Source organism: Macaca thibetana, chromosome 4 (assembly GCF_024542745.1).
Source record: "Macaca thibetana thibetana isolate TM-01 chromosome 4, ASM2454274v1, whole genome shotgun sequence".
In the NCBI taxonomy this organism is placed as follows: domain Eukaryota; kingdom Metazoa; phylum Chordata; class Mammalia; order Primates; family Cercopithecidae; genus Macaca; species Macaca thibetana.
In genome coordinates, this window is record NC_065581.1 from 134,171,544 (window position 1) to 134,197,962 (window position 26,419).

A 26,419-nucleotide genomic window follows, 5' to 3' on the forward strand; every position below is an offset into this window, starting at 1 on the left:
TAGACCACTTCCTGATACAAAGTAAACACTATTATTAGCTATTATAAGTATTAGATAATACCCAGAACTAAACATAATTAGGAAGATAAATCTATATCTGCTAAAGAACATTTAGGAAACTCCAAAAAGAAACAGATTATTTATAAACTCTCCATTGTTTTTACTCATCCAGACCACTTGCACCTTCTATAAGTATGGAAAATGAAGAGCTGTCCTGAACAGTTCTTTTTTTGTTGTTTTTTTGTTTTGTTTTGAGACAGGATCTCACTCTGTCACCCAGGCTGGAGTGTAGTGATGCAATCATAGCTCACTGTAACCTTGAACTCCTGGGGCTCAAGTGATCCTTCCACCTCAGCCTCTCCAAGCACCTGGGACTACAGGTATGTACCACCACAGCTCATTAATTTTTCATTTTTTATAGAGGTGGGGGTCTCACTATGTTGCCCAGGCTGGTCTTAAACTACTGGACTCAAGCAATCCTCCCACCTTGGCCTCCTAACATGCTGGGATTACAGGCATGAGCAACCACACCCATCCCTAAACAGTTTTTTTAACTAAATATAATGTTGAAAAATAAATTTCAGGCTGGGCACAGAGGCAGACGCCTGTAATCCCAGCACTCTGGGAGGCTGAGGCGGGCAGATCACGAGGTCAGGAGATCGAGACCATCCTGGCTAACACAGTGAAACCCCGTCTCTACTAAAAAATACAAAAATTTAGCCGGGCGTAGTGGCAGGCACCTGTGGTCCCAGCTACTTGGGAGGCTGAGGCAGGAGAATGGCGTGAACCTGGGAGGCGGAGCTTGCAGTGAGCCCAGATCATGCCACTGCACTCCCCAGCACTCCAGCCTGGGCAACAGAGCAAGACTCCCCCTCAAAAAAAATAAATTAATTAAAAAAAATAAATGAATTTCAAAAGTAAGATCCCCTTTTTTAAGATAAAATTACAAATCAATTCTAAATAAGTTCCTAGTGTCTGTCCCTTGTATTTCATTGTCCAAATCAGCACACAGGGCTAACCCCAAGCAACACAGGATGCTGGGATGGTGAATCTGGCAGCTATCAACCTGTGCTGGGAAAAAAACACTCTACAAAAGATAGAAGGGGGAACAGCACAGTTGAGAAGATGACTAGTACTGTGTGTTTCAATCTATAGAGGCAGCACTGGATAGTGAAAAGGCCAATGACCTTAAGACCAGATTTCCAACAAGCATCTTTTAATTAAGTTACTTAATGGGTTTATCTGAGAACTTAAAAATATTACCAATCCTTGGAAAAAGAGCTGATTCCAGGTCTGGAGCATACAATGTATGAGAGTTCTGGAAATTCAAAAGACTCCTGGGATCATATGAGAAGATCTCTAAAGTCAATTTAAACGTCTTCCCATTGGCCAAAGATGGGACAATGTGGGCACCAAATAGAATAAACTTCAGTGGCGTTAAATACATCAAATATACTTAAATCCATCCATTCTTAATGATACTAAAAAAATTAAAGCCAAAAACTCACAGGTCACCTTTAGAGGAGTCTAGAGAACCATGATTCTAAATATCTGATGGTAACGGAAAAAAGTCAAGCATTTATTCCATCTTTCCTTATAACCAAATAGTCATTTAGGAAATTAAATAGCTAGTTAAGATAAAGTTCTTTATAGAAATTTCAAGCTAATTAATGCAAAAAGATAGAGTTAGAATATCACCATTTCAAAATGCTTAACAAAGTAACAGATCAACCCAACGACCATCAATGGATGATCCATTAGATGGAAGGTTGATGGGGAACTTTAACAATAGATACTTTAGAGTAATAAGACCTGAAGCCACTGATCAATCTTAACATCACAAAAAGGCAAGACAAGCAAACATTATTTGCCTATTGATGTCACACTATAGGAAATTTAAAATACTATCTTTGGCCAGGCACAGTGGCTCATGCCTGTACTCTTAGCACTTTGAGAGGCCTAGGTGGGAGGACCACTAAAGGCAAGGAATTTAAAACCAGCCTGGGAAACACAGCAAGACCTCATCTCTACAAAAAATTTAGAAATTAACCAGGCATTGTGGTATGCACCTGTAGTCCCAGCTACTTGAGGTGGGAGAATCACTTGAGCCCAGGAGTTCGAGGTTACTGTGAGCTATGATCATGTCACTGTACTCCAGTGTGGATGACAGGGTGAGGCCCTGTCTCTCAAAAAGAAACAAAAAATTCTATCTTTGGAGCATTATTGCAAATGTCACAAACTTCATTAAGCCTCTTGATCTAACTACCAGTTTACCAGAAGTATAAGAGACAGAGAAAAATGTTAAATGACCAGAATATCAAAACTTCTACACAACCTGATTTCTTCAACAATACACGCACGCATACACATACCCAAAAAAGGAGATGTATACATGAAAAGAGACTCAAGAGCTGTATCAATTAAATACAGTGCATAGATTTTGGTAACTAATTCAAATAATCCAGATTTTTTTAAATTATGACATAATCAGAGATTGTCTGGTTATTTGATGACATTAGGAATTACCATTTTTTTGGTATAGTAAGAATATTTTGAATTTTTTTTTAAGATTCTTTACCTTTTAAAGAAACATACTAAAGTATTTACAGATAAAGTAATATGTCTGGGATCTACCTCAAAATAATCCAGTAAGGAAGAGGTAATGAATACATGAGGCTTGTCCTATTTTCTCTAAAATATGTTTGAAAGTTTCTACAATGCAACATTAAAATAAAAAAAAAAGGAAGGAACATTTAGACAATCTCTCTCAGGTGTCTCTTCCAGTTCTAGCTTTCTGTGATTTGTGGTAAAGGTACTAACTGTTAACACTTGTACTAATTAGGACAATTCATGGTGATATTAAATAATAGATTCAAGACTGAGAATCAGAAATATACGGTCTAGGTTATTTTTCCTAAATTGCAAGCATCAACCTAAATTGCAAGCATCAGTTGCAAGTGGGTTATCGAATCAACTTAGAAGATAATAAAGAACACTATTTTTTTTCTTTTTTTTTTGAGGCAGGGTTTTGCTCTTGTTGCCCAGGCTGGAGTACAATGGAGCAATCTCTGTTCACTGCAACCTCTGCCTCCTGAGTCCAAGCGATTCTCCTGCCTCAGCCTCCCGAGTAACTGGGATTACAGGCACCCACCACCATGACCAGCTATTTTTTTTTTTTTTTGAGACGAAGTCTTGCTCTGTCGCCCAGGCTGTAGTGCAGTGGCCGGATCTCAGCTCACTGCAAGCTCGGCCTCCCGGGTTTACGCCATTCTCCTGCCTCAGCCTCCCGAGTAGCTGGGACTACAGGAGAGACAGGTTTTCACCCTATGGGCTAGGCTGGTCTCGAATTCCTGACCTCAGGTAATCCACCCTTCTCAGCCTCCCAAAGTGCTGGGATTACAGGTGTGAGCCACCACATCCAGCCAATAAAGAGCACTTTTTAAAGAATGGAATGGAATGGAATGGAATGGAATGGAATGGAATGGAATGGAATGGAATGGAATGGAATGGGATGTAGTCATATAGATAGTATATTGCTCACAGTAAGTATAAGTATTGTTTTATGAAATTTTTATTTCCATTTTTTGCATACACTATTTATTGAGTGGCCATGTATAGTACATTCCTTACTGTGAAGATAAAACATATAATCATTTTTTTCTGTATTTTACTCACACTCCAATATGAACAATACTAAAGAGGGGGACAGAATTAACACAATATTTAAAAGACCACTGACACTTCCAGCATTTTATCATGTTTTCTACCTTATCTATTTAACGCTAAACTGTCTTCCTGTCTGCAGCAACTTATTTTTGCCATTTCAAACATCCTATAAACCCATTTTGAAGGGGAAAAAAATCACAATCTCTCAAGGTAATGGTTATAACATATAACAACTCTAACTATTCTGGTATCAGGAGAATGACATAGTGTAAAACCACAACCCAGAATACTTTCAGGTAAAAATTAAGTAGGACATGGTTTGTCTAAATGTATTTAGTTTTCTATAATTTTACCAATAACTATTTAACTTTCCTTTGAACTGGATAATCTAAAATTTTCTTGTTAGGCATCACAGACTATGTGTAGTTTTAAAATACCAAATGACAGATGGGGGAAAAAAGGAATCCTGTATTTATTGCTATAGTACAGTTTTACTGACCCTTGTAATACACTTTTCTTAATTCTGTGAGCCCTGCTGATTTATCAGACACTTGATACACACTGAGCCCAATCTCTCTCTCTCTTTTTTTTTGAGATGGAGTCCCACTTTGATGCCCAGGCTACAGTGCAAGTGGTACGATCTCAGCTCATTGCAACCTCCACCTCCCACGTTCAAGCGATTCTCATGCTTCAGCCCCCTGAATAGCTGGAACTACAAGCATGCACCACCATGCCCGGCTAACCTTTGTATTTTTAGTAGACACGGGGTTTCACATGTTGGCTAGGCTGGTCTTGAACTCCTGACCTCAAGTGATCTGCCCTCCTCAGCCTCCCAAAGTGCTGAGATTACAGGTGTGAGCCACCATGCCTGGCCCCAATATCTCTTCTCTCTTGTTTGCATAACATCTCTGATTTTATCTGTAAAGTTTATTTATATGTGGCCAAAGTATAAAATCCGTGTGCTTTTCATTACTAAACTCCATTTTATTTACCACTTTGAAATCATAATGTACGTTCTAAAATACAACTGGATATTATTCACTTTTAGTTTCATATGAAAATATAAGGAACAAAATATTTATGTAATCATCTAGTTTACCAATTAGAATTTCAAAAATCAATGGCCATAGAACAAAATGTAGAAAAATTTGGCCACATGCCCAGGACCTTTCAACTGGATTATTTAGAGTAACTTCATTGGTTAGCAAAAAAGTCATCAGTTGGAGTACAGCTCATAAACCCATCTTATAAATTTAATTTATTCCACTTGTTAATTTTCATAATGATTTCAGTAGCCATTTGAATGTGTTGTAATGAATCTGGTCTTGCTGACAAAGCCTGTAACTCTCTGATATGTGTATTTGTTTTTTTAACTGAAGCACCACATGTCATTTTATGTAAATTATCTAATTTTTTCTCAAGTTCTATTTATTCCCTCAAAAACTACAAAGAAATGAATGATGAGGAAAATTAAGTCATCCATCTGTTATTGTGGGTTCATTGTTTTCACACTTACTCTTAGCTAAACGGTTGAGAATTAATTAGATTTGTTTTGATATTTTATTTTTTCTTGTTATTTAGGCAGCTAAAATCTTCGAAGTAACCAGTCCTAAAATTCCTTAGCTATATGACTTAGAATACTATCTTCTATATTTCATAGAATATTTTTTTTGAGACTGAGTTTCACTCTTGTTGCCCAGGCTGGAGTGCAATGGCACAATCTCGGCTCACTGCAACCTCCACCTCCCGGGTTCAAGTGATTCTCCTGCCTCAGCCTCCCAAGTAGCTAGGATTACAGGGACACGTCACCATACCCAGCTAATTTTTTGTATTTTTGGTAGAGATGGGATTTCACCATGTTGGCCAGGCTGATCTCAAACTCCTGACCTCAGGTGATCCACCCGCCTCAGCCTCCCAAAGTGCTGGGATTACAGGCATGAGCCACCACGCCCGCCCGTATATTTCATAGAATTATTCCCCTTTAGTATCTCAATAATCTTTGGCAAATTACTAAAACTTTCTAAAAAAAAATAATCTTACCTTCTCCCTCTTTAAGTTTTATGTGCTGGGTGCAGTGGCTCACACTTGTAATTCCAGCACTTTGAGAGGATGAGGCAGGTGGATCACTTGAGTCCAGGAGTTTGAGACCAGCCTAACTAACATGATGAAACCCTGTCTCTGCTAAAAATACAAAAAAATTAGCTGGGTGTGGTGGCGGGCGTCTGTAATCCCAGCTACTCGGGAGGCTGAGGCAGGAGAACCCCTTGAACCCAGGAGGCGGAGGTTGCAATGAGCTGAGAACGATCGTACCACTGCACTCCAGCCTGGGTGACAGAGAAGGACTATGTCTCAAAAAAACAAAAAAAGTTTCTATGAGGATTATGTAAGAAAATATAAGCATTTAGCAATGTGCTAGAGGTGCTCGATATTATTATGATAAAATATTGCTCTTAAAGGGAAATTTTTAATAAATATTTAATTTAGCAAACATATGCAAGAAAAAATCTGGTGAAACTAAATTAATGAAAATGTACTGAGGCTAGTTACATTTTAAGGACTTAACATGTATTGAGGAATTGAATCTTTCCAACAATCCTGTGAGACAGCTACCATTATTATGCCAATGTCATCGATAATGAATGAACTTGAGCCTGGAAAAAGTACACACTAGCTGAACTAACTACATCCTCAGTTCAGCACCAATAACAGTACCTAGTACATAACACACTCAATAAATATGTGTTGAATTAATTTAGTGATTGGGCTTGTTCCAATTTTTATTCATTTTCTTATTTTTTAACAAAAGAAAAGATATCAACAATTTATGTTGTTTGGGGCAGATATTTGCCTTAAGCTCTCTCATAATAACATTTGGAATATGTAGTATATGCTTCCCCAATTAATTATAGAGGACACAGAAAACAATTTATCTTTTATGTTTTTTAATTGACTCAGGGTAACCACCTATTATATCAGGTACAAAGATTCAATCTTTATTTGATATAGCATTTTTCTACAAAAAAAATTTTAGGTGAAGGTAAGTTTCAATTTATATTTTAAGATGTTTAAAATCTAAGTATTTTTTAAATATAATAACTTGTTAGGATTAATAAGTAGCAAAATTACGATTTCCCATATCTTCAAAATCTCCAATTACAGAGTAGAATTCTGTGTGACATAAAATAAGAATTATAAGCATTTTAATATAAGGAGAACTGAATTCCACATTTAGGGAAGACACGACACACAAAAAAAAGAAAATCAAAAGACTTGATTTAAATGTGGCTTGAGACTAGGCATAGTGGTGCATACCTATTATCCCAACTACTCAAGAGACTGAGGTGGGGGGATCACTGGAGCTGAGGAGTTTGAGACTAGCCTAGGCAACATAATGAGATCTCATCCCTAAATAAATTCAATAAATGTGGCTTGATAGTTAAGAACTGTGATTCCCTTAAGAGACTAGAATCAATTAAACTAAAACTCTCCACAAAGTCACACTGTGGGAAGCACACTAAGCTATTCCCAACAGCAGAATGACTCTCCATCCTACTTTCAGATGCAGAACAGCAGCAACCCAAATGTTTTTCTGGATGGTTTACTGGGTTTATAATCAACTGACCCACAACATTTCCCGTGTAAACAGCAAAGACCCCATCCAAGTCAACCACGCACTAAGCTGGATTTTCTACTAAAACGTGTCCACCCTATGGAGGTTGTACTGTCTCCTCATCATTTCCTTTTTTGTTTTGTTTCTTGAGACAGAATCTGGCTGTGTTGCCCAGGCTGGAATGCAGTGGCACAATCTCGGCTCACTGCAGCCTCTGCCTCCCGGATTCAAGCAATTCTCCTGCCTTGGCCTCCCTAATAGCTGGGATTACAGGTATGTGCCACCATGCCTGGCTAATTTTTCTATTTTTAGTAGAGACGGGGTTTCACCATGTTGGCCAGGATGGCTTCAAACTCCTGCCCTCAAGAGATCCGCCAACTCGGCCTTCCAAAGTGCTGGGATTACAGATGTGAGCCATGGCACCCAGCCTCCCCATCATTTCTAAAAGATTTCCATTGTACAAACACTTTGGATATTTTACTTCTAATATACTTTTACATTCTCATATTTAGTTCTAATGCATGTTATCTTCTAATTTTTGTTATAATATTCTAAACTATAACCCTAATAAAAGTCTGTTCTTAAAAACAAAACTAACCGAAACACATAAAGACCCATCTCACCCAACCAGACCACATGCTGCCTAATCAAGATACCACACTCACACTGAAGGCAATGCAGCTGACAATCGAGACACTATCCATTTCAGGGGGAGTTTTCCTACTGCCAAGGATTCCCCTTCCCATGATGTTTTTGTTAGCGCTACTTTCCTCATTGCTCTGCCAGGGTGTCTATTAGCAAGAATTTCTTGGCAGTTAACTCGCAATTTCCACACGCCAAAGAAAACTGAAGGAACCACAGGCAACAACCAGCAGCCTGAGAATTTTGAGGTTGCCATCTACCGTGGAGGAAATGAGTAGACTGATTACCAAATGTACAAGAAAGCCAAATTCAGTCCTTTGAAGCCACAAACTAATTATATTGTGTTTCGGGCACAAACACTATTATTATATCTTTCTTATGGTTTAAGGGTTGGCAATAAAACTCTCAGTTTTTATACATTTCTATAAAAATCTCACTTCAGAAAAACTAGTTAGTAGTTTCTGGTTTGCAAAGAATTTTACTATTTGTTCCTTAGTGTTTTAGTAAATGCTATCATAAAAATGAGAGAGTAAGTTGTCCCCAGATAACTAAGGGGTATGTTTCAAAGGTTTTATAAATAACATTTATTCATTATTTTACATTTTTAACTTCTTTATTGCATACATTATCTCTTTTTAGCCATAAAGTAACACTATGAGATAAACAGGAGGGAATTTTTATTCACACTTTAAGTGTCAAAGGTCCAAGTAGACAATGAAGTAACCAAAATTTAAAACACAAGTTTTCTGTTTTTCCCTTTGTACCACACTGCCCATGTATAAGCTGGAGCCTGGAATTTTAAATCCATCTTCCCACAAAAGTAATATAATACATGGTGGTTTGGAGTCTAGACTAATCCACAAAGACTTTTAACTCATAAAGCCTGAATCATCAAAAAGCATATATATTAGTTAAAAGTAGACTTTTGTGGACTGGCCTAAGCCCCTAATATACATAGATAACATCATTTCTTTGGTAAAAAATACACCATATCTTAGAGAGAAAAGACCCTGTTCATAATGAAGAACTGGCCATCCTTCCAATGCACATCCTCTGAAGAAACAGCTGTTGCTTTCAGAGCAGGAATGAAATGCATGCCACAAACACATCCAGCCCCTTCCTTCTTTCTCATCCCAATGGCTATTAATCTTCTTACCAGTAGAGACACAAGAATATGGTGGCTACAGAAATACTATTTGCTCTCTGGGATTCTGGAAGTATCTTGCTTTCTGTCGCTAGTAGAAGCTATGTGTTCATATACACTAGATATACGTAAGATATGTATAAATCAGAAGTGCCTATAGCTGGAAGAATGAACAGACTCACCTCTTGTTCCAATCTAACTTATGCACTCCAATGGGAGTGATTCAGAGACTGGAACAAGGCTCAGAGGGAGAAGTGCAGGTGAGTAAGGTCCATGGTGGGCACACAGGGCATGGTTATTCATGAGAAGTCTTCTTTATTTACATCCAAATTAGAGAAAGTAGTGAAATCAGAAAGAAGTGATTGAATTTTTAAAATATATTCATTTTTTTGCTCAACAAGTAGGAAATTAAGAGGAAAACATTAAATCCTTGCTATTCTCACTTTTTTTTTTTTTTGAGATGGAGTCTCGCTCTGTCGCCCAGACTGGAGCCCAGCGGCTCGATCTCAGCTCACTGCAAGCTCCGCCTCCTGGGTTCATGCCATTCTCCTGCCTCAGTCTCCCAAGTAGCTAGGACTACAGGTGCCCGCCACCACACCCGGCTAATTTTTTGTATTTTTAGTAGAGACGAGGTTTCACCATGTTAGCCAGGATGGTCTCAATCTCCTAACCTTGTGATCCGCCCGCCTCGGTCTCCCAAAGTGCTGGGATTACAGGCGTGAGCCACCGTGTCTGGCCACTATTCTCACTTTTTTCTAAGAGTATCTTCCACTTAACAGGTATGTAAATTCTTCAGTGAAGATTTCCCCAACAGCTGTCAAACTCACAAACATGGTTCTTCTCTACAGGGCAGTTACAAAGGAAAAGATAGGAAACACCTCTTCCTGATTCCTTTTCCCCTTGGATTATGGAATGGGAAAGACTGCTTAATAAAATACCAGAGACTTAATATGTTTTAAGTATCACACCTCCCCAAAATACAAGTCAGGTTTACTGCCTCCAGAAGACAGTGTGATAAAGAGTAGTGTGGTTTCTGAGACTGGCTAAGCATCAGAATCACTTGAGATGTTTAAAAAAATTTTTAAACAAAAAGATTCCCTGGTAGGAGGCAAAGGTTGAAAAAGAAGAATCTGTGCTTTTACATCGCTCTGTAGAAAATTCTGATGTTCAGATAATTTCAAGAGCCCTGGATAGTTCATACTCATCCTCCAAGCCTCTACTCTCAACAAACACCTAGGAAGGCTTCCTTAACATCCTCTCCTCGCACACCCAGGTTAGACGCCTCCCTGCACACATCCTCACGCCACGCACTTCCAGAGCAGCCTGTACGGCATTCATCTGACGAGATGATAGCTGTCAACAGACTGGCTCCCCAAAGAAGCTGGGAGCTTTTGGACGTTCAAGACTGTCATGTGTTTTAACATTCCCAATGTCCAACACAATGCCTGGCTACAAATGTCCATCAAAGAAATGACTAATAAATCAGAAACCAGATTCTGTAACTAGTCCTTTCCCACTGTGTGAATTTAATTTACTTAACTGCTCTAAGTCAGTTTTCTTTTCTCAAAATGAAGAGACTAAAGCAGATGATTTCTTATGCCACAGAGCCCTAGTCATGAAGAAAGCATATCAAACCACAGCAAGGCTTTATGTAAGACTGCAAACAGCTGAATGGCACAGAGTATGTAGTCAATAAATATTTGAATATACTGATGCTTTTCCTTATTTTCCTCCCCACAAGTAACCTGGACAATAGTCAAATCTTTAACATTTTCAGTGGAGGTAAACCCAAATATCATGGACAGTATTGTTTTTACAATGACATAAAACAGATTTTTTTTTAATTTATTTATTTTACTAAAATAAAGATGGGGGTCTCGCTATGTTGACCAAGCTGGTCTCAAACTCCTGGCCTCAAGTGATCCTCCCATCTCAGCCTCCCAAAGTGTTAAAAATACAGGCATGAGCCACCGCATCTGGCCAAAACACATATTTGGATATTTATGTAATTCCAGCAGTATTTCAATCAAGTAAGCACTGTTGCTCTAAAGTTTGTGAATGAAACTCTCAAGGACTGAATCAATCCAATACATGAATATTTAGTTAAAAGTTGACCTATTCTCAATATTAGCCTGTTGAGCTCCGTTGGGGCAGTGATAATTCCCATCTCGTTCACTGATGGACCCTCCCAATGCCTAGCAAAGTGCTTAGAGGATACCAAACAGCTAGTAAACATGTGTTAGATAAATGGGTACTGCTGAAATCAACAGTGGCTCCACAATAATCAAGGGCATTATCTAGCCCATTATTTTCAGAAGTAGCTTATAAACTAAAGAATGAGCTGGCTCAACATTTTGTGAGACATGTCAATATTATCTGTGATTATTTTATCACAGATTATTATTATACATGAATATAATAATATATTATTGTACCAATAGATATATTATCTATATTATAATATTATATATAGGGTAATATATATTATATAATATATAAGATTATAATAATATCTATTTAAAAACTATTAAATAAAAACAAAACAAAACTTGGCCAGACACAATCATTCACATCTGTAATTCCAGCACTTTTGGAGGCCAAGGCAGGAGGATGGCTTGAGCCCAGGACTTTGAGACCAGTCTGGGCAACATGGCAAGACCCTATCTCTACAAAAAAAAAAAAAAAGTAGCCAGTCATGGTGGCACACATGGCTGTGGTCCCGGCTACCTCCCACCAGGAAGTTTGAGGTGGGAGGATTGCTTGAGACTAGGAGGTCAAGACTGCAGTGAACTGTGATCACACCACTGCACTCTAGCCTGGATGACAGAGTTAGACCGTGTCTCAAAAAACTAGAATAAATAAATGAAATGAAATCAAAATTAAAACTCAAAAACATAAGTACTAAAAGTGAAATAACTTACAAAGAAAAAAATATATAACATATATACAACTAAATTTACTACTCATTGCTTTTAAATACATGTTTACTTAATAAAGTACTTACTTCTACAGTCATCCTGAATATCTACAGTAGCAAATGGCATGTCTACCAGAGAATCCATAGTATTGGCTTCAAATTCCTCCGACATTTCCTTTTTTCTTGATTCATTTTCACACTCATTGGAATTAATTTCTCCTTTAACATTTCACAAACAGAAAAAAAGGATTATTTAACTTGTTATTTTTTAAACTTATATCCTAAATGAAAATAACTCAGCTAACTGAATTCAATATAAATTAACAGCTGTTAAGAAAGTACCACTTGCGTTCAAATATATCATAGTTATAAACATTTATACCACATTATATATTTTTGTACACACTTATAAAGCTTTAATCATTTTTTAAAACACAGTATTCAACGTATGATTAGATGAAAACTGAGTCAATCAGTAATCCTCAAGATCTTTTATAGCTATATTTTAACTGTAAAACTACATATTTTTTCACATACCTTTTAAAACAACCAACAAGGTTTTGTCAGTCATTCTCATTCTTATTTTTAGCAATATCACTTATATGCTCTTATTTGTGCAAGTTCTGGCCTATAATTTTTTCTTCAATAAAGACTATCAAGTTGTTTCTCTCCATCATGACATTTAACACTGGAAATTTAGTTTAAAATACATGGTTCTAAGTAATGCTTTTCTGAAAATTCAATTATTAAGAAGCAAATGATCTTACAGTTTCCCTAACTCCTCTCCCATGGTCATGTACTAACTTTAAAGCCATATTTCCTATTTAGTCTTTTTTTCGTTTTGTTTTCTTGCTACGGGTAGAACAATCTTATACCTTGGGTGGAGGTAAGAGAAAGAAGGTGTATGTTTAAATTGATAAAGTTAATTGCTACATTTATCAGATGGTAGTCTCCCCAGTGCCATTATAATCCATGCCTTTATTGACAGACACAAATGCTGTCTGAACTAATAAGATTGAACAGATCCTGGAATACTAATATAATTTTTACTCTAGATATTTACTAAAGATTAATTTACCACTCAAGATATTAAAGAAGTCCTTTAATTCACTGTCTTGTAATACTCTATTTTGAGATATAATATCTGTAAAACATATTCCATTAAGAATATGGCTTACAACATAGCTATGATGATAGGCCATAGTTAACATACATGCCAGAAAACATAAAATTGTATTGCAATTTGATTAATCTCTACTATTGTTCACACACCCACACCCCTGTTGTATTAGTCCATTCGCATTGCTATAAAGGAATACCTGAGGCTGGGTAATTTCTAAACAAAAGAGGTTTATTTGGCTCCTAGTTCTGCAGGCTGCACACAAAGCACAGTGCCAGCATCTGCTTTAGTGAGGGCCTCCAGAAGCTTAAGATCGTGGTGCAAGGCAAAGGGAAGCCAACGTGTCACATGTCAAGAAAAAGAGCAAAACAGAGAGGCAGAGATGCTAGCCTCTTTTAAGCAACCAGATCTCACATGAACTCATTACCACAGAGAGAGCACCAAGGCATTCATGAGAGATCTGCCCCCATGACTCAAACACCTCCCACCAAGCCCCACCTCCAACATTGCGGATTACATCTCAACATGGGATTTGGAGGAGACAAACATAAAAACTATTATCATTCTGCCCCTGGCCACCTAAATCTCACTGCAAAATATAATCATCTCTTCCCAATAGTCCGCCAAGGTCAACTCATTCCAGCATTAACTCAAAAGTCCAAAGTCTCATTTGAGACTCAAGGTAAGTTTCTTTCACCTATGTGGCCAAGGCTAAACAGTATAAACTGCTTGTAAATGCTGACAACTATGCTGAATACATTCATATGTTTCTCATTTCTGCTATTCAAACGTTTCAAAATTGAATATTACCTTTCTAAGAAAAACAATACATACATTTTAAGTACATTATAAAACCATACCTTTAAATATATGCTAATATTAAAATATAGGTGAAGCAAATGACTTCATCAAAAATAGGCCAACAGGGCAGGGCAAGGTGGCTCACGCCTGTAATCCCAGCACTTTGGGAGGCCAAGGCAGGCAGATCATGAGGTTAGGAGATACAGACCATCATGGCTAACGCGGTGAAACCCCATCTCTACTAAAAATACAAAAAATTAGCCAGGCGTGGTGGCACACACCTATAGTCCCAGCTACTCAGGAGGATGAGGCAGAGGAATTGCTTGAACCCGGGAGGCGAAGGTTGCAGTGAGCCGAGATTGTGCCACTGCACTCCAGCCTGAGCGACAGAGCGAGGCTCTGTCTCAAAAAAAAGAGTGTAAAAAGGGTATGGACAGTCGCCCACTGTCACACAAAATGCAAGTTTCCTACCTGGATAATAAATGACTACTCAATTTTGCTAAGTAAGTCTCTCATCACTCAACTAGGTAAATAGTAAATTTATCCCAGCTGAGCAAGTTGTCTCACACCTGTAATCCCAGCACTCTGAGAGGACTGCTTGAGCCCAGGAGTTCAAGCCTGGGTGACATGGCAAGATCCCGTCTCTACAAAAAAAAAATATATATATATACAAAAATTAGTCAGGCATGTTGGCACGGACCTTGCAGTCCCCGCTACTTGGGGAGGCTGAAACAGGAAGTTGGCATGATTCCAGCAGATCCAGGCTGCAGTGAGCCATGATCGCGCCAGTGCACTTCAACCTGAGCAACAGAGCAAGACCCTGTCTCTAAATAAAAAAAACAAATAAATAAGTTTATTCCTAAGAACAACTAGAAAGGGCCAAAGGCATCCATTCTAGTCCTGGCTTAGCTACTAAAAATAGTATTAACATCTTACACGTTAGTAAATGTTGACTGCTGCGTAGAAATCAACAAGTTACCTGACCTCCAGGCTTTCCTTTCCTCCTCATAAAAAGGGAACAAAAGCACAATCCAAATTATTGGGGAGAAATGGACAAAATAAGTTAATAATGTCCGAAAATGGATGAAAGGAGGAAGTAATCTCCACAAACATCTTAAACTTTATATGAGTATGGAAAATATACAGATATGCTAACAGGATCCTGAATTGCAAGGCCACGGCACTTAAGGAACTGGAGTATGGCTCTTTTCTCCTTAACAATTTCCATTCCCATGCGTTTCCTAATTGCAAAAACTCACTGTCATCACTCCATTCACTTAACAATTGTAAACATATTTACATGAGTTAACTGCTATTTATATAGCACACGTTAACGTTTTTATGCTTTTTATACTCTTGTATGAGTTTATCCTATGAAAATCTTGCAGAGGAGCACCTTTTCTCTAATTGGTTTGCGGTCCCTTTTACCGAAAGTCCAACCCCTAACATGCTCCACTCACAAAGTTCAATTCACAACAAACGCTGACCCAAACTGGAATTTCATCCCGGGCGCTAGTATAGACTTGGCGCCAGTTTTAAAATTGGTCATGTTCAAACCTGGCAGAAAATCCTAAATGAGACAGTATGGTGGTTCAGGTGCTTAATATTTGTGATATAAGATACAATCGAGATTTTACTAGGTTTTGTTTACATTTACCCACATCGACACCGTCAAAAGCAATGTGTATTGGCATTAAGTTTGTGCAAAGGGTCACAGGATGAGAAAGGGAAAAAGAAAAGTGAAACTCGGGGATGGGCTCATACCCCCGCCTCCTGTCGGACCCACAATGCGTGCATTAAAACGCTTCGCTACAGGCAACACCGATGTACACTCGGTTGCACCAGGCTCCTCGGTGCTACCCTGAGTCCTTTCTGGAAGGAGGGAGACTCGGAGCAGGGCCGGCGCGGGTCAGGCCCTCCCAGAGGTCGAGCGCAGAGCGGGTCCAAGCCCCCGCGGCTCCTGTCGCCCCCGCCCCGGCCCGCTGGACAGCCAGGTCTCACCCGCTTCGGCGCGCTCCATGGTCGCGGCGCATGCGGGCGGCGCGTATGGGCTGGCGGCAGCGGCGGTGGCGGGCCGCAAACAGGGACTGGAGGAGAGGTTGAGGCCAGGGCGGGGCCCGGGGCCCGAGGGTAGTGCGCTGGGCCGGGGCGGGGTCCAGCAACAGGCGGCGTGGGCCCGGGCAGCGGAGGCCGGGCCTGCGGAAGCGCGGAGCTTCCCAAGCCGCAGCCCCCGCGGCAGCAGCAGCAGCCGCCGCAGCGCCGGCATGTCAGGCCAGAAGCCGGAACCAACCGGAAGGGACCGACCCCAGTCGCCGGCGGTACCCGGATTCGAGCGAGAGGCGCGGCCGCGCTCGGGCAGGGCGGGGGAAACTAAGGCTGGCGACTGCGGCGTCACGGCAGCCCAGGTCGTCTCGACTCTGCAATGCAACGCTGGGTCCTGCCTGCTTCCCGAGCCCCGCGGCCTCCGACGGCCTTATAAGCCCTCATTTATATCCCGTGGCGCAGCCTTTCCTGTCCCACGCTTTCAGGGGCGAGATTGGGACTAGGATGAAAGAATTCTCTGGCCCGGTGTCTTTTGAAAACCCATGTACTTAGTTTTGCAATCAGGGTTCTGATTGCAGAATATTTGGGAATAGCGAAATGTACAAGAATGAGACCTTGTAATTCTGTATAATAAGATACTTTATTTACCTTACCTTTAAAAAATACAAATTGTGACAAAGTCTCTAATTTTTAACAATGTTATGTTTAGACATTAAGAGGAAACCAGTTGCTGGTTTTTGTAGTGTAAGGTACTGCTGTGAGTAAATTGGGAGAAAAAGCAATTTACTTAGTTTAAAAAAAAATAAAAACCTTTCACTTGAAACAGAATGCTATTGGGATTGGTTTTAGTGCAAAGAAACCAGGGGACAAAAACATTAGGTGCATCCGTCCACATATTAGCACTTTTTGTGAGTAATAACACTTCGCTTATGTTGAATGCATCCTAGAATAGGGATGGAAGAAAAGACCCCTACACAGCCACAACAGCTGGCATAAAGGCTGCACACTAGAAGTCAGCAAACTAGTTACTCTGATTTTCAAATAATTTTAACACGTTGAGTATTTGATGCCCATTTATGGGCTGGTAGAAAAGTACAACCAGTTCCCCTAATATTTATTTAATACCTGAGCTCTGTGCTGAGAATGTGCAGGTAAGACAGGTCTTTTACTTATGGAGCTGATCATGTAATAGTGAGAGGTGACAACGTGCTAGCAGCCCTCGTGCTTTCGGCACCTTCTTGGCCTCGGGGTCCACCCTGGCCGCACTTGAGGAGCCCTTCAGCCCACCACTGCACTGTGGGAGCCCCTCTCTGGGCTGGCCAAGGCCTGAGCCAGCTCCCTCTGCTTGTGGGGAGGTGTGGAGGGACAGGCGCAGGCGGGAACCGGGGCTGCGTGCTGCGTTCATGGGCCCGCGTGAGTTCCGGGCAGGGTAGACTCCAGGATCCCGCACTCAGAGCGGCGGGCTGGCTGCCGACCCCGGGCATTGAGGGGCTTAGCACCCGGGCCAGCAGCTGCCTAAGGTGTGCAGGGTCCCCCAGCATTGCCAGTCCCCCCACGCCACACTCTAATTCTCGCCAGGCCTCAGCCACCTCCCCACAGGGCAGGGCTCAGGGCCTGCAGCCCATCATGCCTGAGCCCCTACCACACGGCCCAACCCTCCCCTATGGGTGCCACCCTTGCTCCTGGGGTGCAGTCCCATCAACTGCAGAAGGGCTGGGGAATGCAGGCGTATGTCTAGCTAAAGGATTATAAACGCACCAATCAGCACTCTGTGTCTAGCTCAAGATCTGTAAACGCACCAATCAGTGCTCTGTGTCTAGCTAATCTAGTGAGGACTTGGAGAACTTTCGTGTCCAGCTAAAGGATTGTAAATGCACCAATCAGCACTCTGTATCTAGCCCAGGGATTTTTAAACGCACCAATCAGCACTCTGTAAAATGTCAGCAGGATGTGGGTGGGGCAAGATAAGGGAATAAAAGCGGGCTGCCCCAACCAGCAGAGCAACCTGCTCGGGTCCCCTTACATTCTGCCGAACCTTTGTTCTTTTGCTCTTTGCAATAAATCTTGTTACTGCTCACTCAGGTTCCTGCAGTCTTTATGAGCAGGAACATTCACCTCATGTGAGGGTCTGCAGCTTCACTCCTGAAGCCAGTGAGACCAAGAACCCACCAGAAGGAAGAAACTCTGGACACATCTGAACATCTGAAGGAACAAACTCCGGACACGCCATCTTTAAGAACTGTTAACACGCACGGTGAAGGTCTGCAGCTTCACTCCTGAAGCCAGCGAGACCATGAACCCACTGGAAGGAATGAACGACTGCAGATGCGCCCCCTTTAAGAACTGTAACACTCACCGTGAAGGTCTGCAGCTTCAACCCTGAAGTCAGCGAGACCACAAACCCACCAGAAGGAAGAAACTCCAGACACATCTGAACATCTGAAGGAACAAACTCCGGACCCGCCATCTTTAAGAACTGTTAACACTCACTGTGAGGGTCTGCAGCTTCATTCTTGAAGTCAGCGAGACCAAGAACCCACCAATTCCGGACGCAATAGCAGAGAAAGAAACATAAGTAACTGCAGAAATAAAAGCTGCAAAAATGTGGTCCACATTCATAGTGAAGAGGATGAGGATATGCCACCCCAAATATGCCACTTCAGCATAAGGATTAATCTTGAACTGAAAAGAGTTCAGAAACTAAATACTCAGGAACAACTCTGACCTCCCCCTTTCTGCCGAAAAGCAGGACATAAATTTCCCTTTGTAAAGGTGACATAAATTTTTATTTTTAAAGCTTTACTGGGCCAGGCCAGGTGGCTCATGCCTGTAATCCCAAGACTGTGGGAGGTGGAGGCTAGTGGATCACTTGAGTCCAGGAGTTTGAAACCACCCTGGGCAACATAGCAAAACCCCGTCTCTACCAAAAATACAAAAATTAACCAGACGTGGTGACCCACATCTGTAATCCCAGCTACTCCAGAGGCTGAGGTGGGAGAATTGCTTGAGCCCAGGAGGTGGAGGTTGCAGTGAGCTGAGATGATGCCACTGTACTCCAGCATGAACAATAGAGCCAGATCCTGTCTCAAACAAAGAAACAAAAAAGCTTTACCACTCACCCATATCAGAAAGAGGAGAATGAGTCTTACCTGAATAACAAACCCATACATTTTCTAGTAACCTTCCCATACCACAAATAGGCTAAGCCCCCTTTTCCTTTGTCTAGCCTCTTCACACTTTATCATCGTTAAAGTGATATAGAAGCCCCCAGTTCTAACTGTCTCTTTGGGCTTTTAGTTCTTTCCTGTGAAGCATCTATGTGCGTGTGCAGTAATCCTTTTCTCCTCTTAATTTGTCTTTTGCCAATTTAATTCACACAGTCCAACCTACTGAACTAAATGGACAGGAGAAAGATTTTTCTGCCCCTGCGGTGTGTTCCAAGAGATACATGGAAGTTAATTATCTTACCTCAGCAGAGGTATCAGCCCAAATGCCACATATGTTTCACCACCAGTATTATGAATATAGAGTCTTACCAACACCTCCCATGTGGAGGAACATTTGAATTACCCAAGTCTGGAAAAGGAATTTTTCACAGAACTTTTAGAAATAACAGGGAGAAAGGGAAGTACAAGGTGAACCTTGGACATCTTCTTGTGCCAAAAAGCAAAGACAAATGGGGACTATCAAAAACACAAGAACGAGCTGGAAACATCTTTCTTTGAGCGAATGGGAGATAATCTGACATCGTAGAAGGATAACAACTGATTATAATAACATACTTGAGTACAAAATCTATACACCCATCATGATATTCAAAAAATGAGGAAGAAAAACTAGTAGGCCACCATTAGAGGTGACAAGTACACAATTTCTTAGTCTCCTTACTCTAAAAATTAAAGGGAAAGAAACGTTTACCATGACTTTTTAGAAGTAGTAGTATGGGAAAGCTGCTTTGCACAGAAGAATATTCAATAATAAATATAGGAAACAAAGTAATTGTAAAATTATCATTTTGCCACCACAACTGATAACTGATTGATGCGAAGATCATCAATATATTCTAAAACCATTACATGAAAGGTTAATGTGGACCGAGATATTTATAAGTTGCCAAAATACTACCCCCCACAAAATACCTGGTAATTGCTCAGGCGAGAACGTATTTTTACTCCATGTAAATAAACCTGGTTGTCACCACCTTTATCGTGGTTAGTAGGCAACCTGTGAAAGCTCCTGTGAAAGCTGTAGCATCACGGCAAGGTAGTCTTGCCATAGATGTTTCACCTGAAGCTGCTAAGGCTTTAAATATAATTTTCAGATTTCCAGAAATACAGGAGCTAGAGGAACAAGTAAAATAACATGATGAGGAAAGAATCAGACCAATCCAGAATGTGTGACATTCTAGAAAATAATTGGCTCAGGCTTTTCAAAATCTCGGTGGTGGAGTTGTGGTACAGGAACAGTGTGGTAGCTTAAAACTAAACCCTTCAATCCAGTTGTTTTGGCAGTGTGCCAGTGTATATTGTCCTCTGGGGAGAAAAGGGCTGTGTACTAATAGTCAGGGATGAATGGGCAGAACATACCGAGGGGGAGGGAAGTGTGGACCAGAGGATCCATGCCCTCATGAATCATGCTGCTGAAGAGGCTGAACCTTCGCTAAAGCATTGGGCAACCTGGTTCTTTTTTGCTGTCATAAAACAAATTAATACCCTAGTGTCTGTTGTAGTTGTTCCCTTCTTTGTGTCCACTTGTTCTCATTATTTAGCTCCCGCTTATAAGTGAGAACATGCAGTATTTGGTTTTCTGTCCCTGTGTTAGTTTGCTAAGGATAATGGCCTCCAGCTCCATCCGTATTCCTGCACAGGACATGATTTCATTCATTTTTATGATTGCATAGTATTCCATGGTGTGTATGTACTATATTTTCTTTATGCAGTCTACTGTTAACGGACATTTAGGGTGATTCTATGTCTTTGCTATTGTGAATAGTGCTGCAATGAATATATATGTGTGCATGTCTTTCTGGTAGAATGAAAATCTATTACTTTAAGTATTTTGTCATATATACTGAAAACATTTCCACTAATTTGTTATCTGTATTTTAATTCATGTATAGAAGTTTATAATGTGCAGAATTTGAAAATTGTTATACAGTCTTATGTATTAATTTTCCTTAGTTGTTTTATTTCTTTGCTTTAATGATTTAAATGTTTTCCTTTCATTCCCTTTCATTTAAATGTTTCCTTTCCTCTACAGATTGTTTATAGTGGTTTCTACTTCTTTATTTCTTTAATATTTAATTGCTTAATGAATCTGGAACTTATTTGGTTGTATCTCATGAGATAGGAACTTTATTTTTTCTCTAAAGAAACCAAATGTCCAAGTGCCATCATGACATACAATCTATGATCAACTTCAAGGTCTGGGAGCAGATGCAGTGGCTTACGCCTGTAATGCCAGCACTTTGGGAGGCCAAAGTGGGCAGATCACTTGAGGTCAGGAGTTAGAGACAAGCCTGGCCAATATCTCTACTAAAAATACAAAATATGAACCGGTCATGGTAGCATATGCCTGTAATCCCAGCTACTCAGGACGCTAAGGCAGGAAAATCGCTTGAATCCAGGAGGCAGAAGTTACAGTGAGCTGAGATTGTGCCACTGGACTCCAGCTTCGGAGATGGAGCTAGACTCTGTCTCAAAAAACAAAAAACAAAACAAAACAAAACAGAAGAACTTCCAGGTCTGTTCTCCACACAAATCTACCTACCCTGTCTCTTTTTCTGAGGTCATATTCTTGATCAGTCATTCTCACAAACTAAACTATGCTCATGTACTAAGTCCCAATGAATTATTTTGGCAACAATAATGGCAGGAAAACACTCTGCACACCTGATATACATATAGAGGCAGCCACTTAGCCACTAAATTGCTCTGATTTATCTTTGTTCAAACCTCATTTCTGGTCCTTGTAACCACACCATGAGCAGAGAAGGCTAATGGAGCAGCAGAGGGAGACAAGACGCATAAATATGGAGTTCCCTAGGATTCAGGTAGTGCGGCCCATTCAAGCCACGAGCATTTAATTCTGAGTATATTAATATATGCTGCTTCTTTCCCCCACTTCTCGCATGAGGGCAGAGATTTCATAGTCTTCATCCAGAGTGTAGTATACAAGAGTTTCTAAATAAATGTTTATTGAGTTAGTTATTTAATGAACTTTCTAGAGATTGAACCTAATCTTAAAGAGCCAACTCTAATGGAAGCCAAGGATGGAGATTTTGGAGGCTTGAAGGCCTTGTGGCTGTTGTTTTGCCTGCTCATAAATCTAATAGTACCTGTGGACATTTACTTCTAGCATCATAAACTTGTTACAGTTGTGGATATTGACTCAGCATTTGCATCATTAATTCATTCCTCAAGCATTTCCCATGAAATGCAGGAATGTTGTAATTAGTAATTCTTGGTACCCTGCCTATTTCCAATAAAAAGAAAAAAGTAAGCAAGAAAGAAAAGACAGCCAGCACATTCAATTAGAGTATTGTCACATGTAAATAATCTGAGCAACCAAAAATAAGCCATAAATGTGTTGACCAAGATAAATTATTATAAATGATCTCAAGCTTCAAATTTGTTCAGAAATACAACTTATTTATTAAAGTGACTACTTATTTAATAACACAATGCTAGTTGAAGAGAGGACACCTTATGGCGGACAGAACACTTTTCTAAAATCATGTCATATAGGAAATTAATCCTAATGCCACATAGCCTCCAAGTTTACTGCCAGACAGGCTATCACAGAGATCATGGAAATGAAAACTTCAAGACTAAATTAAACTGTTCACATCAACAGTTTATTAAATCAACTTAAAACACATAGTGAGAAGTGGGGGAAACAAGCAGCGTACATTAATATACTTAGGATTGGATGCTCATGGCATGAATGGGCCGCACTATCTGAATCCTGAGGAACTCCATATTCATGCATTTTGTCTCCCTCTGCTGCTTCATTAGCCTTCCCTGCTCGTGGTGTGGTTTCAAGGACCAGAATTGAGGTTTGAACAAAGGGTTCCATATATTTAAGGCAGCCTAAGCCACTTGCTCTATTGGAAAGATGCAAGGACAAGTACATCTGGCCACAGGGTCCTCCTATATATGCAATGATTCATGATTATTAGGCATTTCTTGGTCATTCCATCCCTTTTAACATGCATCTACATTTAACACATACATACATACTTTACTTACTAACCACTTATCTCTGTGTAACACATCTTAGTTCATTCATTTCATTTTTCTTATATAACAGATCTTAATGTTCTCAAACAATATAACATGTGCATGTTATAAATCTCTAACACAATTCCCTGACTGCTTAATCTGCTGTTGTTGTATCAAACCTTTATAACTCATGTTGAATCTCAACTTGGTGTGAAAATCCTCCAGAAAGTTTGGCCTTAACTTTTGGTGTTCATTTATTTTTCCTAATAGTGACCAGCTCTGATTCTGATTAATTCCAAAGTAACAGTGAAAGGAAAATGTTGTTTACCTGTGTAGATTTTCCTCTCACTCCTAAGATCTGTACGTTTCCCACCCACTTAGATCCTTATTAAAAACTCCTTTACTTGGAATGCACCTTTTTATTCATCCTTGCTCTTCTTAATTTGAAAGTAAAAGAAAGAAAGAAAAGAAAAGAAAAAGAAAGAAAGAGAAAAAAAGAGAGGGAAGGAGGGAAGGAGGGAGAGAGGGAGGGAAGGAGAAAGAGAGGGAAGGAGGTGGGGGGGGAGGGAAAGAGGGAAGGAGGGAAGGAGGGAGGGAGAGAAGGAGGGAAGGAGGGAAGGAAGGAGCAAGTTTATTTGAAGGTCTCAGCCTGGGCCTATTATTAGGTAGAACAAGTGTTCTCATTCACCTTCCTTTTCCCTCACTGGAGTTTTCTGTAGCCAATTCTGCCACAAAAATTGTGAATTTCCACAACAGGCAACCACAAGAAAGCACTGCCTCCCTTTTCTCCCACAGGACTTTTGCCACATATATCACAGGCAGAGTGACCAACTGTCCCGGTTTGCCCAGGACTGTTCAGTTTTAGCACTGAAAGCCCCATATCCCAGGAAATCTCTCAGATAGAGAGCCAGGAAGGGCTTTGAAGGGGAGGTAATATTTAAGACCAGATTTGAAAATGAGTGGATTAAGGACACAACACATTCCAGGGTTGTGAAGACAGGACTGTTCAGGTAGATGCTAAAGAGAGTGGGTCTACCAGTTTGGCTGGTTCGAGTGACAGAGGACTGGGAGACAAGGCTGGAAAATTAGTTTGGGACCAGATTATAGAAAGTCTTAAATGCCAGGCTAAGCAAATGGGACTTTATTACATCAGAATTGGGATTTGTTAAAGAACTCTGACCTTGCAACTGACATGATGAAGGATAACTCTGGAAAGACACATCTTTCAGGTCTGTGCAGGATTTATTGGAGGGGATCGAGAATCAAAGCCCCAAGCCCAGTTAATTCACTGCAATACTACAATAATCCAAGTATAAGGAACAGAAATCTAAACAACAGTGTTGGCCTAGAAATAAAATAAAAGTGATAGAGTTAAGAATTTGCAAGACAATAGTTAGTGAAACTCAGCAATTGATAATGTGGAGAAAGAGAAAGAGTTGGCTGACACCAGACCATTAGAAGCACAGTGAATTGGGTCTTCCCAGACAAGCCTAGAACAAAAAGGATGAAAAGTGGGTGAATGGAGAGAGGAGTGAGAGCTGAGTGAGCAAGATCGCGTACAGTGTGTGCTGGGGAGTGGGATCCTTCCCTGGATCTCAGACACCTTCAATAAAGTCAATAATTAAGTTCACCACTCTTAGTTGTGAATGATTTTGTTCTGGAAACCAAGGAGATGACTGAGGAACACAGAGCACTCAAGGACGGCCATGCCTAGAGGCTGAAAGAATCCTGTGATTATAAACCCCTAAGAATTTGCAGAAATCTTAGGGAGGGGCTAGACTTTCACATGCCATCAGAATTTGAGTCCCTTTAACTGGATCTTCAGGGGTATGAGTGACATTGAGCTAAATTCTATTTAAATGCCCAAAAGGAACCAGTAAAGAGAGAGACAGTAAAGGAAAAAAACTGGCTGGGCTCAGTGGCTCACACCTATAATCCCAGCACTTTGGGAGGCTGAGGCAGGTGGATCACTTGAGGTCGGGAGTTTGAGACCAGCCTGACCAACATGGTGAAACCCCATCTCTACTAAAAACCCCATCAGTCATCATGGTAGCATGCACCTGTAGTCCCAGCTGCTTGGGAGGCTGAGGCAGGAGAATTGCTTGAACTCAGGAAGTGGAGGTTGCAGTGAGCTGAGATTGCACCACTATACACCAGCCTGGGTGATGAAGCGAGATTCTGTCTCAAAAAAAAAAAAAAAAAAAAAAAAAAACACCTGAATAATGTGGGTGAGAGGTATAGAGTCGGTCCAAATGAAGGCACTGACCTCACACAGGACGGAAGCAAGTTAAGGAAAGATGGGTCCTGGTAAGTATGTGGGCGGGTCATGATTAAGGGAGCTACTTTCTAAAGATGTCAATTTGGTTGATGGAAGTAAGTAAAGTCATTTGCTGGGAGGAGAGGAAGGCACTGAGGAAGGATTCTTAGCAACTTGGAAGTTATAGGTGTACAAGTGATCATTAAAACTATGGATGTGGATGAGGTCACCGAGAGAGGGTATATAAAGTTAGAAAATTAGAGGGCTGCAGATGGAAGACTTTCACTATCTTTGTGATAAGAATCTGAATTTTTTTGTACATTTCATCAGCTGCCTGAATTATTACATACTTAATACATTTCTTCTTTTCTGGCCAAGAATAAGAAATAAACACTGTTGAGGACATTTACATCAAGAACATTGATTCTTTTTCTTCAGTTAAAATAAACGGGATCATTTACTTATTATGAGGTATATACTAGTCTGTATTATTTACTCAGAAGATAATGATGTCTTATATTGTGGATTTTGAGATAATCTCTATTTTTATACACTGAAGTAGTTAGTACTCCTGACTACATTTTGAGCAAATGCCAGATTGGCAGATTAGGCTTAACAGTTCTAATTAGGCTTCCTGAATTTGATTAGTGCTAGGGATTAGTTTCTTCTTTGATAGTTTATTTCACAAGATTTCTTAGCTCGAAACTGTGTTTTGCTGGCTATTTTTGGTATCATATACATCATATAAACCATCATTATACATTATACATTATACATAGACCATTCTCCATTGATGATTTGTTGTTGTTATTCCCTAGGAAGATTTTCTGAATACTAAAAGAAAAACGTTAAGAGCTGTATCAAATTTCACTTTCTGGGTCATCAGGGCTGTATATTACTATTTGTTGGTTTCATTATCCTCCTAATGTGCCAGAAAGTATTGATGCAGTTTATGTTCAAACTTCTCATTGTTCCTTCTAAATGTGTGTTACAATT

General features: G+C 40.2%; 1 protein-coding gene across 4 annotated transcripts in view; it reads right to left on the reverse strand.

Moving 5' to 3' along the window:
* The window catches only part of AKAP7 (A-kinase anchoring protein 7), a 155,257-nt gene extending 139,066 nt beyond the window's left edge, over positions 1 to 16,191 (reverse strand). For 2 of the 4 annotated variants that reach the window (XM_050786348.1, XM_050786349.1), the window contains exons 1-2: positions 15,902 to 16,191; positions 12,067 to 12,198 (exon numbers count right to left, since the gene is read on the reverse strand). In XM_050786348.1, coding sequence (XP_050642305.1) covers positions 12,067 to 12,198; positions 15,902 to 16,166 — 397 coding nt within the window. In that variant the 5' untranslated portion in view covers positions 16,167 to 16,191. The remainder of the gene's footprint in view (positions 1 to 12,066; positions 12,199 to 15,901) is intronic. The other 2 variants (XM_050786351.1, XM_050786352.1) reach the window with 1 other exon arrangement.
* Positions 16,192 to 26,419: the final 10,228 nt, after the last annotated feature.